This window comes from Doryrhamphus excisus, chromosome 10 (genome assembly GCF_030265055.1).
Source record: "Doryrhamphus excisus isolate RoL2022-K1 chromosome 10, RoL_Dexc_1.0, whole genome shotgun sequence".
Lineage (NCBI taxonomy): Eukaryota > Metazoa > Chordata > Actinopteri > Syngnathiformes > Syngnathidae > Doryrhamphus > Doryrhamphus excisus.
Window position 1 is genome coordinate 11074507 of NC_080475.1, and position 13902 is coordinate 11088408.

Sequence of the window (13902 nt, forward strand, 5' to 3'; positions counted from 1 at the left end):
GGTGGAACCTTTGTTTCGGGAGTTGTTGTGACAGGATTGTATTGGGTGTGAACTTCCGCCTACACCCAATCGCGAATCTGCATGAAGAAGTTGGTACTCCGTGTCCCTTCTGCGGTCTACCGGTTTCTGTTCTTACAGGTCAGTTGTTCTTAAAAGTGACCAATATAATCTTTTTAAACCCATAACATTCAAAGGGAAGTAATTGAAATATGTAATATTGTTTAAGTGCTTTGGGAACTTATTGGTATTCTTGGACCACATTTAGGCGGCAGTTAGTGGCCGTGTCGCGGCCATTTTGGGTTAGATGGCCCTCACCCTTGCCTTACAGGCAAGCTCACTGCATATGGTAATTAAGCTCCTACACACACACAGACACACCGGTGACCATATTATCTTTGTTAGTCTTAGAAAAGGGGTTTACATTATGATTTATTTGTTTTCATATGCGTATGTACAGAGTTGTAGCAAATTAGCAAGTTGATTCTTTAAAGCACAGCAGACTGAAGACTGGATTTTTTCCTTTTTTATAATGAAGTGTAGTTTGGCGATCAGCCTCCCAACAAAACATCTATTGATGTATTTTGCTTTTTTTCCACGGGAGGTACAGATCAAAACCCTATTCATCTTGTATATGAATTTCAGACTTGTAGGCAATGTATTATTGTCCCAGTAGGGGGCAGCATTTTCCTCTGATTGACAGCAACAGCTTGTATATGAAGAAGACGGACGATGAAAGAAGAGAGTCTAAAGTTTCTTTACATAGTTTCAATGTTTATGTAGTCCTAAAACTCAGTATTTGGTTGGTCTTGAAAATTCATCAAAAATGCCATGATGAAGCTCTCATCTGAAAATAGCTGAAAGTGAATGAGTTCATCGAATGAGTTAATTGATTTTGTCAATAAAAATTCATGGCATTGCTGTCAGCTTTACAAGATACAGGCGATACAAGACAGTTTATTGTATCAAATAACACTTTTTTTCTTGTTCAACCGGAGCAATCTGACCCAGTATTGTATCCATCCAGTACATAAAATTGTCCACATCGAGGTAATACATGAACGACACAGAGTCAACCATAGTAGAAAAATCCATCAGCAGTGTTTGCGGTGATAACACACCTCTTGCACAGAGGCGGGGTAAAAACCTGGACTGGTCACCAGCCAATCGCAGGGCATCTAATACCTACATGTGCTTTACAGTTTGAGATTTCATTATATGGTCTAAGGCAGGGGTCTCAAACACGCAGGACACTAGTTTGAGGCCCCCGCCTTGATATGAAAGTTTAATGTTAGTGCGTCCCGCGCAAGTTTGATATGGATACTGTATGGTATCATGTACTCGGAAAAAATTATTACCTTTGATTAATGTTCATGTTAAAGGTTAAATAACTGTTAATAGTTATCCTCCCTATCCGTGTGGAAGTGGTAAGTTTTTGGCTATTTATGTTTAAAGGATGAAGGCTACCGTTTAGGTCGCTAGCTCTCTAGTTTGCGAGTTAGCATGTGTCTCAAGACCCTGCAGTTGCGCAATATGTTGTAAATAAAAAGAGTATAAATGTGACTATAGTCGTGTATTTGTCTACCCACCAACTATATGTGGTTTCTTAAGTTTTTATTATTTGCCGTTTTATTGTTATTATATTTATTTATTACTGATTGATTGATTTTTTTTATTCTTGGTTTGTTTATTTATTTTTCATCTTATTTTGTGTAGAAAAATAAAAAGTAAGATATTTGAGAACAGTGGAATGTTTTATCACAGCTTTTCTTGTAGAAAATTGGAACCAAAGCAAAGTTTTTTTTTAAAAATTGTTTTTAATAAATGCGTTTTTTGGTTTTTTTTTTGGAAAACCTGATGTGGCTCAGTCTCCAAGTAAATTGAGTTTGAGACCCCTGGTCTAAGGTTTGTAGCTCGTCTGTAATAAAATGTTATACAGTCGTGTAGTGATACATAATCAAAAATATTGTGATATATGCTAAGGTCCATATCGCCCAACTTTAATTTTTGGTCATTTACATCACCGAATATGACGTGTATAGCCGTGTTGTCATGGTTGCAACCCGCCATTAACCTAGACATGAATGATGAAAGAGGTGGTCAGTTGAGTTTAGGACATCTCTTTGATACAAATAAACGGGTTATGATTTGAGAAGTCGTCACCATCCCATAAGCCATCTGTAAGGAAAAAAAACAAAAAAGGGTTTATGATGGCGTAGCGTTAAATTCTCAAATTGATTCACTGGTTGATGGCTACTTACAGTTGGGTACAGAGGAAGTTACACAGTGACAGAGTTTTTACGAGTATGCGTCTATACGCCACCACAATGGATGTGTACTGTCTATACGGGTTGGTGGCAGCCCCCATTGTACTACATAAAACAGCAAGGAAGGCGTCAGATCGGTATCGGCTAATATCAGTGAAGAAGGACGGTATCGATATCGGCTGATACTTTCTTTGAAACAACCACCCCCCTTCTATCAATCAGCTGCGCCCCAGTGAGCATTTGTGTCGCATTTCAAACGGGCGTTGTGCACACTGATATCACAGTGGTAGTGTATCTCCTCTCCAGGCACAGAACAAGGAGTGGGCTGCATCTACAGTAAACCTCGGATATATTGGACTTGGATATATCGGAAATTCGCTCACAACGGACAGATAAAAAAGAACCGATTTTTCTGTAATGCATTTCCAATAAAAATTCATTGCATATATCAGATTTTTTATAACGGATTTCGCCTATTTCGGACAAAATCTCCAGTCCCGTTCCAATGCATTTCCATTAAATTTCCCTCGCATATATCGGATGGCCGCATCGTGGCGCTCCGATTCGCCGAATCGTGACAGGCCGCTATACAACGTCATTTGCAGCGTTTGCAGCGTTGCCTGTGCGTCCAGGTACATTGGAAACATAGTCAAGGAAGTGCCTTTTTATAACGGATAAAATACGATTTACGCATATACCGGATATAAATCCGATATATGCGTAAAAAACGGACATTTTCCTGTATACGCATATAACGGATTTCGCTTATATCAGACAAAACCAGTGGGAACAATTGAATCCGATATATCCGAGGTTTACTGTACGTATCACACGAATCGCATTTTTAAGAACCAGAAAATGAACTGTATTCTCATTGACCGTATCAGGTATTAAAAAATATGCTTATATTTACAGTGATGTACAATGTACAAATACTTGTGATCCCTTGAAAATGGACATACTCTGCTGATCTATTCAAATGAAATGATTCTACCAATGTCTATACGTTAAAACTTGGGTTTTCCGATTCCCAACTTTCAATAAACGTGATGTTCTCATAAGATTCAGTTTTCAACGAACCCCTTAGAACGAATTAATAACAAATACAGAGGAAACATTGTACTTCAATGGCATTTTGATCATCTAAGTTCCAATCCATTGTGATGGTTTACAAAGACAACGTCACAAAAACTCTGCCACTGTCAACACAATACACAATACTTCTGGACCAAACTGTAAACCATCTTCTAGCATCTCGACACACCACCAGCATCGTGAGACATTCCTACACCAAAGTTTAGGAAATCAACGTCTGAGCCATCAGTCCAGGTATAATCCTCTTTCTGGAAGACAAAGTCACTTTTTCATCAACAAAGCACACATAAACAATCGACTGCTTGGTTGTGACACAATATAGCACATACAGTGTTGATGATTATCCCAAAAAAAGCAGATTAATTAACTTGTGAGCAATGTTAACATCTAGGTGGAGCTAAAGGATATGTATGTTCAATCCATTTTCTATACCTTTTCCTCATTATGGTCGCTGGGAGCCCATCACAGCTGACTTTGGGTGGAATTCACACTCACATTCATAACTATGGACAATTTGGAGTAAGCAATCAACCACTCGTCCACCGTGCGGCTCAGACTTATGTGTATATTTCAACTGTATCATGCGGTTGTTGTGTTTTGGAGCTATCCCTAGTTTAACGCTGGGGTACGAGAACGTTATAAGATTTCCATAAGAAATCATATCACAACTTTTGGAAGTTCATGTAAGGCAACTTGCCAACTGGCAACCGCTGTTCAGTATCTAAACCAGAGGATGGTAGCAATGGGGAAAATGGTGCGTTTGTTAGTGCTGTGCTATACCGCTAAATTTGGTATCAATCCAATACCATGAAAATACACGGCCAATATGGCCGATATTGATACCAATACTAAAATTAAGTTGGGGTGATTTGCCTTTTAGATTAATCAGTCCAAATTTGGGAAAGACTTTAGAAGTAAATGTAAAATATTTATGGGCTGCACAGCATTTAAGTGGTTAGCGTGCAGGCCTCACAGCTAGGGGACCCGAGTTTGATTCCACCCTCGGCCATCTCTGTGTGGAGTTTGCATGTTCTCCGCTGTTTTCTCCGTCTTCCTCTCACATTCCAAAAACATGCTAGGTTAATTGGCGACTCCATTTAAGAGACAGCTGGGATAGGCTCCAGCACCCCCGCGACCCTCGTGAGGACAAGCGGTAGAAAATGAATGAATGAATTAACAAACCGTGAGATTTATGGAGTATTAAAAGATTCCCAAATTGGATCCAATATAATTTGCAAAGGGCGGCACGGTGCGCGAGTGGTTAGCGCGCAGACCTCACAGCTAGGAGACCAGGGTTCAATTCCACCCTCGGCCATCTCTGTGTGGAGTTTGCATGTTCTCCCCGTGCATGCGTGGGTTTTCTCCGGGTACTCCGGTTTCCTCCCACATTCCAAAAACATGCTAGGTTAATTGGCGACTCCAAATTGTCCATAGGTATGAATGTGAGTGTGAATGGTTGTTTGTCTATATGTGCCCTGTGATTGGCTGGCCACCAGTCCAGCCATTGGGGCTGATAGTATTGTTGATCTAAATGCCCTTACATGCTAAACAGAACTTTTTCAACTTCTACTGAGCACAAAAAGACTTTGCTACTGGTCAATGTTTCACCTTAAAGGCATCATGGAGACCAATCCAGGCATGTTCCTCATCCACTTCCCGCAGCAGTTCAAGAACAACCTCATTTTGCAGGGCACTGTGGATGGAGACCAGATTCCCACCAAGATCGTTGCATGTGCGCTAGTGGGGGGAAAAAAAGCTGTGAAAAATTTAGATAAAGATCATATTTAGTCAATTGGCACTTCATATTGTTGGTTTATTTTGCTTTTTTTCAAATATGAGAATTAAGGGTTCTTGTTAGGGATGAGTGAAATCAGCCGAATTAATTACGAGGCAAGGGATTGTCATGGGAAAAGGGTATCACGGGTAGGACAGGCTTTGATTAATCAGGCTTTAACTTTAGGCACTGCCGTCTTGTAAAGTTTGAAGAACCAGCAGGGGGTCCTAAAACCATATGGCGGCACATCAATAATTCAATCATATATTCTTTTAATATGTGAACTATTTTCATCCTTAGTTGTAATCTGTCAGGTAGTTTTGTACAAAGTTGTCACTGTCGTTAATGACGCCTTAATTACCCTTCTTTAGCTGTTACAGTAAGTCAACCCAGGCTCAATTCAATTGCCCTAAATGAAGCCTTAGCTTTGTCGGAAATTCTTCCCCAAGACATACTGGCACCTGGTGGAATGTGGTTCCTTTTGTGATGTTGGGATTAACTTTACATTATATGGTAGTCTATGAAAGTCGGAGTTGTAAAGCTGCAGACGCTGAGATGCGTCCTCGTGTGAAAAAGGTGAAATTCCTTCATACCTCTGCATCAGCAAAAGTCTTTCTCTCATCTTGGAAGACGTAACAGTGATCATTCAACTGTGTCCATCCCTTAGGGCAGTAATTATCTGCAACACAGTTATGTATTTTAGGCAGAAAAAAACAACACATACATTTGAGAATATAGCATTAAATCACGGCTACCAACCATGCCTGTATCGAAGACACCAAGGACACTGTGAAGAAGAAATACATTCTTTCATTTTCTACCGCTTATCCTCACGAGGGTTGCGGACATGCTGGAGCCTATCCCAGCTGTATTTGGCCGAGAGGCGGGATACACCCTAGACTGGTGGCCAGCCAATCACAGGGCACATATAGACAAACAACCATTCACACTCACATTCATACCTATGGACAATTTGGAGTCGCTAATTAACCTAGCATGTTTTTGGAATGTGGGAGAAAACCCACACATGCACGGGGAGAACATGCAAACTCCACACAGAGATGGCCGAGGGTGGAATCGAACGCGGGTCTCCTAGCTGTGCCGCCTGGGGATTGGGGGGTACTGTTACTTTGGAATATCATGGTCATGGTTTAATGTTATTTGACATTATTTGAAATTTGGCGACTCCAAGTTTTTCCATAGGTATGAATGTGAGTGTGAATGGTTGTTTGTCTATATGTGCCCTGTGATTGGCTGGCCACCAGTCCAGGGTGTACCCCACCTCTCGAGCAAACACAGCTGGGATAGGCTCCAGCATGCCTGCGACCCTTGTGAGGAGAAGCGGTATAGAAAATGGATGGATGGAGTTAACACCTACTACTTTGCACCTAGCAGTCTTACTCACAGTGTTTTTACAGAAAGTTTTTTTTTTACAAAAAAAACACAATAGGTAACAACAGACAAGACTATACAAAGGAATAATTCAGAATAACCATCTTTACGGTCATATTCACAATCCCGGCTCATCTCGTTCTTATGGATCCATTCTCCTGTATCTTCTAGTCTTATTAGTTAGTTAGTTACCCCCTGTTGGCAAACTTAACCAGGCTAACCGTGCAGCAGGTGCCCGTGAGGCATCAGAGAAGGTGTGGCGTAGGATTGTAGTTGTCGGTGAAAGTCTTATTTTGTGTGCAAACTTAACATTTTCCAGTCCCTTGCCAAGCTCTTGTGACAACTCCGACGACAGAACGTAAAGATACAAATAAAAGAATCACAATAGTCTACAGGTGAAATATTGACTTACCGCCCCCGACCGCAGTCCGCTGGTCCAACAAAGTAGGAAGAACACATGAAGTGCAAATGCCATCTGCACACAAATAGACAAAAATGTCATATTTCTCACAATATTTGACAGGATTACAAAAATATAGCCACATGAGCTCATCTCATGAAATTAAAAGTGTTACCTTTGGCGTCTTGATGCTTGATTCTGACGAACGCAAAGCGGCCACCTTTTATATCCTCGCTTGACAAAGCCCTGGAATGTAACATCACTTGGCAGTAGCATGACATGACAGGTTGCCGAACTCGTCAACATAAATGATCAGACTCGAAATTGATTCTTCAATTTCTTGTTCACTTTAATGGCTGGTACCACGACAAGAATGTTACCCTAAGAGTACAATGAACACAATATGGAATACCTATAAACACTGTTTTTTTTGCAGTACAATGCCATAGCTATTAAGTGATTTGAGTGATTTTTAATATCAAGAAAACCACAGAAATGGTTAGATATATGCTCTTAAATTACACTCTTATTTTTGTTGTCATCATTATATTTGTAAATGTAACTGTAGTTATATCAGGCAATAAAATGAACACATAAACTGGCTGGCTGGCTGTATTATTCCGGTTACTTATTCCGATTATCAGACTGCTGAATGCCAAATAAGCCCCTCTACCTGCCCACACGCAAAACCTTAAATTATTATTATTTAGTCAAAGTTATTTAAATTATTTGTACAATTTACTGTTTACGCTGTACATTGTTGTTCATATTGGATGTCATCTATATATTCACCACATTATTATTATTATACGGGAGCCAGGCAACAACATTTCGTTGGCAATTTCACTGCTGTGATATTGCGCAATGACAATAAAGGATATCTATCTATCTATCTACCGACCGTGGTGGTCTGGTTCAAGTCATGCCGAGAGTTTTTATAACAAATGTTTTGTTTTCAATTGGAGAAATCACTCTTTTGGACGTGGACATGTAGAGAAATTTCATAAACGGTAGCAGAAATTGAGTTTCTTTTATAGAGACAATTATAAGCAGCTGGTGGCAAACCTCCTGAAGTCCTACAAATAAAGTCCTACAATTAAAATAGTGCCAGAACAGGCTGCTGCAAAACAGAAAGGAAATAAATATATACATAATTAACAAAATAAATGGTAAACAACAAAGACTTGGGCCCTCACTTCTGCTTATTATGACTTTTTTTTAAGAATCCATGTGACGGGGTCGTATCATTCAATTTCACCGGGCAGAATAAACCCCTGATCTGAGCATCCCTACTAAAAATAATGCATGTTATTGTTTTTGTGAGTCTGCATTCCAGGTTAAATGATCTATCTGTGCTGCAGGTGTGTCACGGTCAAACTGAGACGTCATGGAAAGTGTTATGCAGGAGCGTGGATACAAATTAATACCCTTGCTTTACTCCACACGGGATTTGACAATCCACCAATCCGGAGACCCAAAACTGCACTGTAGCTCTCATGTTACTGCGGAAGCCGCTTCTTATTGTCTCTGAAGTAGCCTGCAAAAATCCGATTGAAGACTATACTACGTGACTTACAACAACACTGAAACAAACAAAAGAAAATACACTCTGGAATGCTGAGACACAGGAAGATAAAGATGGAAATGGAAGAGGGCAAGGCTGACAAAGATTGTATAATGACAAGACAGATTAGGCCTGAAATTAGTCAACTGGATGAGTTGCATACCAAACAGATCATCCAGCATTGTAATTGCTGAGCCCTACTTTTGTCCATGTACATCCATTCATCACGGCGGTACCCGTCCTCCCAAACGCAAATGCCATCTGTTTCTCAAGGTGTATTTCTTCATTCCATTAGTTGGAGTTTAAAATATTCTTCATAATGCAATTCCAAGACAAGTTATAGTCATGTGGAAAATATGGACACCCCATTGTATAGCTCTTCTACTGCTTAACCACACTATCCATGCACCTACTATCTGTATTTGTGTCATAGTTATAGATCCATCTCAGTGTGATGTCACAGGGAGCCGATGTTAGAAAAAACTATCTGAAACGCAGCATTCAGATCCATCCAACTTAGTTCACAGCTCACTTCCAAATGTGCAGACCTCATTATCTGAAACTTTAGTTTAACACAATAATAAAACATTCTAACAACATTTATAGGTCAGAAAATTGGAAAAAGCAACATAGGTCCCCTTTAAGTACTCTTTCCATTGGTGAAGCTATGCTAAATGGTGACCGATGGCGGTCGTCCCACTGGCTAGCTCCACAGTTCAGGTAGTTTAACACAATAATACAACATTCTAACAACATTTATAGGTCAGAAAATTGGAAAAAGCAACATAGGTCCCCTTTAAGTACTCTTTCCATTGGTGAAGCTATGCTAAATGGTGACCAATGGCGGTCGTCCCACTGGCTAGCTCCACAGTTCAAGTAGTTTAACACAATAATACAACATTATAACAACATTTATAGGTCACAAAATTGGAAAAAGCAACATAGGTCCCCTTTAAGTACTCTTTCCAGTGGTGAAGCTACGCTACATGGTGAAGCAATGGCGGTCGTCCCACTGGCTAGCTCCACATTTAAGGTATCAACTGATTGCCGCCCTCAAAGTTCAGCTCAGACAGTATAAATATGAATAGTTCATGTTTATAGTTGAGCATTTCAATTTCGAACCAAAATGTGATGATAAAATGAATATAAAAGTGATGGATGTCATAGTTTTCTTTTAAAAACAAAGTCTTTAATTTTCACTTTTCACCCAACAAAAACTGAGATGAACTGAACTTTGAACGAGTGTGCGCAATGCTTCATGGGTAGTGTAGTGTAAAGCAAGTGGAGTACTTCATATGTGGCGCCGCCTGCTGGTATAATGTGGGCAGTTGAAGCAAGAGTGCGAGTATGATTACTTCCTCTTTTTTCTGTCGTCGCTGATTTTGTTTGGAACTATCTTTTCATTAAAGTTAAATTGCACTTCTGTGTGCGTTGTCTCCGGCAGCCTCGCGATAAATTCAATGCAAACATATGACGTCACCAAAATGCGGCCTCGTCGAAGTGACGCACACAAATAAGACTTTTGACATCAGCATGTCACCTTTGACTTGTCTGCTTATTCATCGCAACGTCTCAAACAGACAACACATCACACAACCGGCGTGCATGTAAAGAAAATACACATATTTAAATAGTAGATAAAATAAATAAAAACATATTTAGTGAGTTAGAAGTTGTCGGTGGGGCGAATCAGGAAGTCGTCATCCTCCTCTTCCACTTCCTTCTTCCGCAAACAAGTGCGCTCAGGCTCCCTGTTGATGGCTTGACTGGAGCGGCGTTCCTCGACTTGGGTGTTCTGCTGCCTTCCTCCCCACACGTTCATGTCTCACTGACCGCTGTCATGACGGCCAACAGCCGTTGTTCCACGACGGAGCCTCCGGGTCTGGAGACCCAGCGACGGGAGATCGAGTGTTTGCTGCGGGACTGTGAGCTCCGCGCCGGGGACAGTTGGTGAGAGTCTTCCGCCGCGTCTTATCTTTCCGCGGAGGGCTAGCTAGCCCCCCGTCGTTGACGCCATCCAAGCGACGCTTTTTGAGCCAACTAAAGTACTCGTTTGTTGGCTCTGGTGTCAGTTTGTATCTTTATAACCGATCGACAAGTTTAGCGTAGTCGCTAATTCTTGCTATCAATGCTACTGCTAATGCTAGCATGTGAATCTCGTCATGTTCAATTAGATTTGGTTCTGGAACAGCTGGGCTCCTTTCTCTACGAAGCGCTTTTATTTTCTGCTTTACGACGTAATTTTAAATAGGTTTGGACAATACTACATTTTAAGACAATGACAGCGACACCAGAGCCTTATACTTTACTGCATGTCACGCAGCAATGGTGTTTACATTTTATTCCTCTTCCAACACCACCGTGGTCCACATTTGCAGTGTATTCCTCCTCCAGTACCATCATCAGTGTTTCCCACAGGACTGCAATCTACCTCTGATGTTTGAGGATAAAATAATGATGTAATTGTCTAATTTGCATAATTGCCCATGGTGCAAAACAAAGCTTTTTAGTTACTGTCATTAGAAATCATCTAAAATTACAACTTTGGTCTTTAGATTTGTTATTTTGCCATGGAATTGAATTAAAAGTGTGTGTGTTTTAGGTACGTGGTGGAGCATCGCTGGTATGAGCAGTGGAAAGAGTTTGTGGAAAGTGGCGACCAAAATTCTTCATTGTGTCCCGGTCAGATTGACAACACTGAGCTGTTTGAAGGTCAGTGAACGCATCTTATAACGCCTTTTAAATGCATGCAGCCATATCATGCGTACATTTCTGTCCACCTGTTTTTTCATCCTATTGAACACTCGGCCTGATATCAATTCTTTGACGAGTTGACACCAACTTCTATCTGACAGGAGCACTCTGATTTTTAAGGTTCTTCTGCAAAAATGCTAGTCAAAGGTCCTCAGGAGTCAAAGGTCAAAGTGTTAAACGCATCTCTCCTGATCAGATCTGGACTCGTACCATTTGAAGGAGCGCTTGGTGGAGAACGAGGACTTTATCCTGGTTCCGGCTGAGGTGTGGCACAAACTTCTGGCATGGTACGGAATGGTGGATGACCAGCCGCCCCTGGAGCGCAAGGTAAGGTACACATTTATGAGGCGAACGTTTCCGCACAACTCTGTGGAAACTGGACACTTCTTTAATTGGAATGAATATGGAATGCTAATATTCAGTACCATAAAGGCACTTGTGTCCATATTAACCAGACCAAAAACTAAGTATACTGACAGCCAATAGAAACTTTGATGTAGAAATCAAATGCATATTTTAATAATACCTTGAGGATTTATTGTTGACTTAGTGCTGTGGAAATTGAGATAATGCTGAGTTGTCCTGTGGTCACGGTTGCAAAAGTGGACCAAATACAATACCTCAAGTGCAAGTTATCTGCATAATTTGATGATTGGTTTTGGAGGCTTAATAAAGGCCAGCATTGTTAATCCAGTGAACGGCATCATGCCGTATCTATCATATCAACAAAATGCTACAGTGATATAGCTAGGCTATATCTGTGGCTGTTCCCAACCCGCAATCAGAAACCTAAGTGTGGTGTGTTTTAGTTTTGCTATTAGTATTTAGTATGTACTGTATAGTACAGTACTGTGTGTTTGTTGTATGTTTTACAGTAAGTTTTTAATCATTTGTACCTAGCCCCTAAATTTTGGAAAAAATCTGGCAACGTTGACTTCCGAGCTTTTGTAAATTTCCAGATTTTTTTTCCAGCCCTTGGTCACTTTGTGTTATTAGTGTTTGACCCCTGCGTGTTTCAGGTGGTGGACCTGCCCAGCACTCTCAAGGTGGAGGTTTACCCCGTGGAGATCTTTCTCTGCCTCCATAGCAACATGGAGAACGTCACCACGGCGCAGTTTAGCCGCACAGACAACATACGTGAGTGTTCATAACATTACAGCACCAGAGCATCACTGTAGTACTCTGATACGAAACGTACATACTATATATACTGCATAACTGTCTACTAAATTAATATTTTTTTAATCCTGTTTTAAGTTAGTTAGCTTTATTAAACGCTTTTGTATTTTTTAACCCTTAGATGCTCGAGTGACTGGACCCTATACTCTTCCATAAGTGGGTCAAAAATGACCCATACTAGAATCAATGCGTTTTTATGTTAATTTTGCCATTTTGGTTAGGAATAATCACTTGTATGATATTTAGTATTATATTTAGGACCACACAAGAATGATTTCATGTTAGAAACATCTTAATTTTTCACTTTTTTCCATCTTTGAAAAAGAAAATGACTCCGTACAACAATTGAAAATGTGAGGATCCATTGTGTGTTGCATAAAGGTAAGTTAAAAATGTGAATGGCATGATATCAAAAATATGTTTTTTTGAGGAATACCTGGAATATGAAATAACAATTTTTCATTACAAAGATATTTCAAGAAAACAACCTGACCGGGTAATTTTTGACACACTTATGGAAGGTTAGGGTAGTAACACAAAAACAAAAAAAATTCTTAAAATGTATAAAAGGTAAGTTAAAAAAAATCAAAAACATGTTTTTTGAGGAATACCTGAATTATGAAATTATAAAATTTTTTCATTACGAAGATATTTCAAGAAAACAACCTGAATGGGTCATTTTTGACCCACTTATGCATCTAAGGGTTAATAGAATCTGTAATAATGAGATAGAGGGTCCAAACAGGTGTGTCCCAATGACTTGCATTGTTAGCTAGCTCATATTAGCTAATTTTCTTACATTATAATGCATAGAATGTTTCACATAAGGATTGTGAATGATGTTCAAAACCCCCCAAAAAGTGCAGTTCCCCTTTAAGATGTAGTGAATAAAGGTTGAGGCCTGAAACAAAGGGTAAATAATGATGGCCCTTCAGATATATTTTGGTGTGAAAATGAAGCGTTGTATTGTTGTGTTAGAGTCTATCCAGTTGGCGATGTGCCGGGCCTTCTCGCTGCCTCAGTCGTCAGAGTGTCACCTGTGGATGAAAAGCTCCGACAACAACTGTGAACGCCTCAGGAACGTCCATATGAGCGTGCTGGACGCCTGCCTCAGCTCAGGGATGGTGAGTATTCCCTCACTATGGCCAATTATATTCTTGGAAGACCACCATGTTTACTCCTTAACATTTATTGGCATCAGGTTATGACTGCCGTTGCATAACTTTTGTCTTCATTATCTTCCAAAAAATGACTTTTGGCTTGGCTCTTGAGTTTTTACTGTGTCTAACGTCCACATGTTCACCTCCAAGATGACATGGAATGTGTGTGTGTGTGTGTGTTCTCGTCAGACGGTGATTATGGAGACGAGGAATGCTGATGGCACCTGGCCAAGCTCCAGACCTCAAATCATGTAAGTGACTTTGTTTTGGTTTTGTTTTTCATCCTTTCTTTTGGTTGTGATTCGTGTACTTTGTGCACT

At 40.2% G+C, this 13902-nt stretch overlaps 1 protein-coding gene across 1 annotated transcript in view; it reads left to right on the forward strand.

Annotated features, from left to right (window-relative positions):
• The window catches only part of usp11 (ubiquitin specific peptidase 11), a 20174-nt gene continuing 6272 nt past the window's right edge, over positions 1–13902 (forward strand). Inside the window, exons 1-7 of the mRNA XM_058084888.1 lie at positions 1–138; positions 8287–10439; positions 11092–11201; positions 11440–11570; positions 12263–12380; positions 13401–13546; positions 13772–13833. Coding sequence (XP_057940871.1) covers positions 10330–10439; positions 11092–11201; positions 11440–11570; positions 12263–12380; positions 13401–13546; positions 13772–13833 — 677 coding nt within the window. The 5' untranslated portion in view covers positions 1–138; positions 8287–10329. The remainder of the gene's footprint in view (positions 139–8286; positions 10440–11091; positions 11202–11439; positions 11571–12262; positions 12381–13400; positions 13547–13771; positions 13834–13902) is intronic.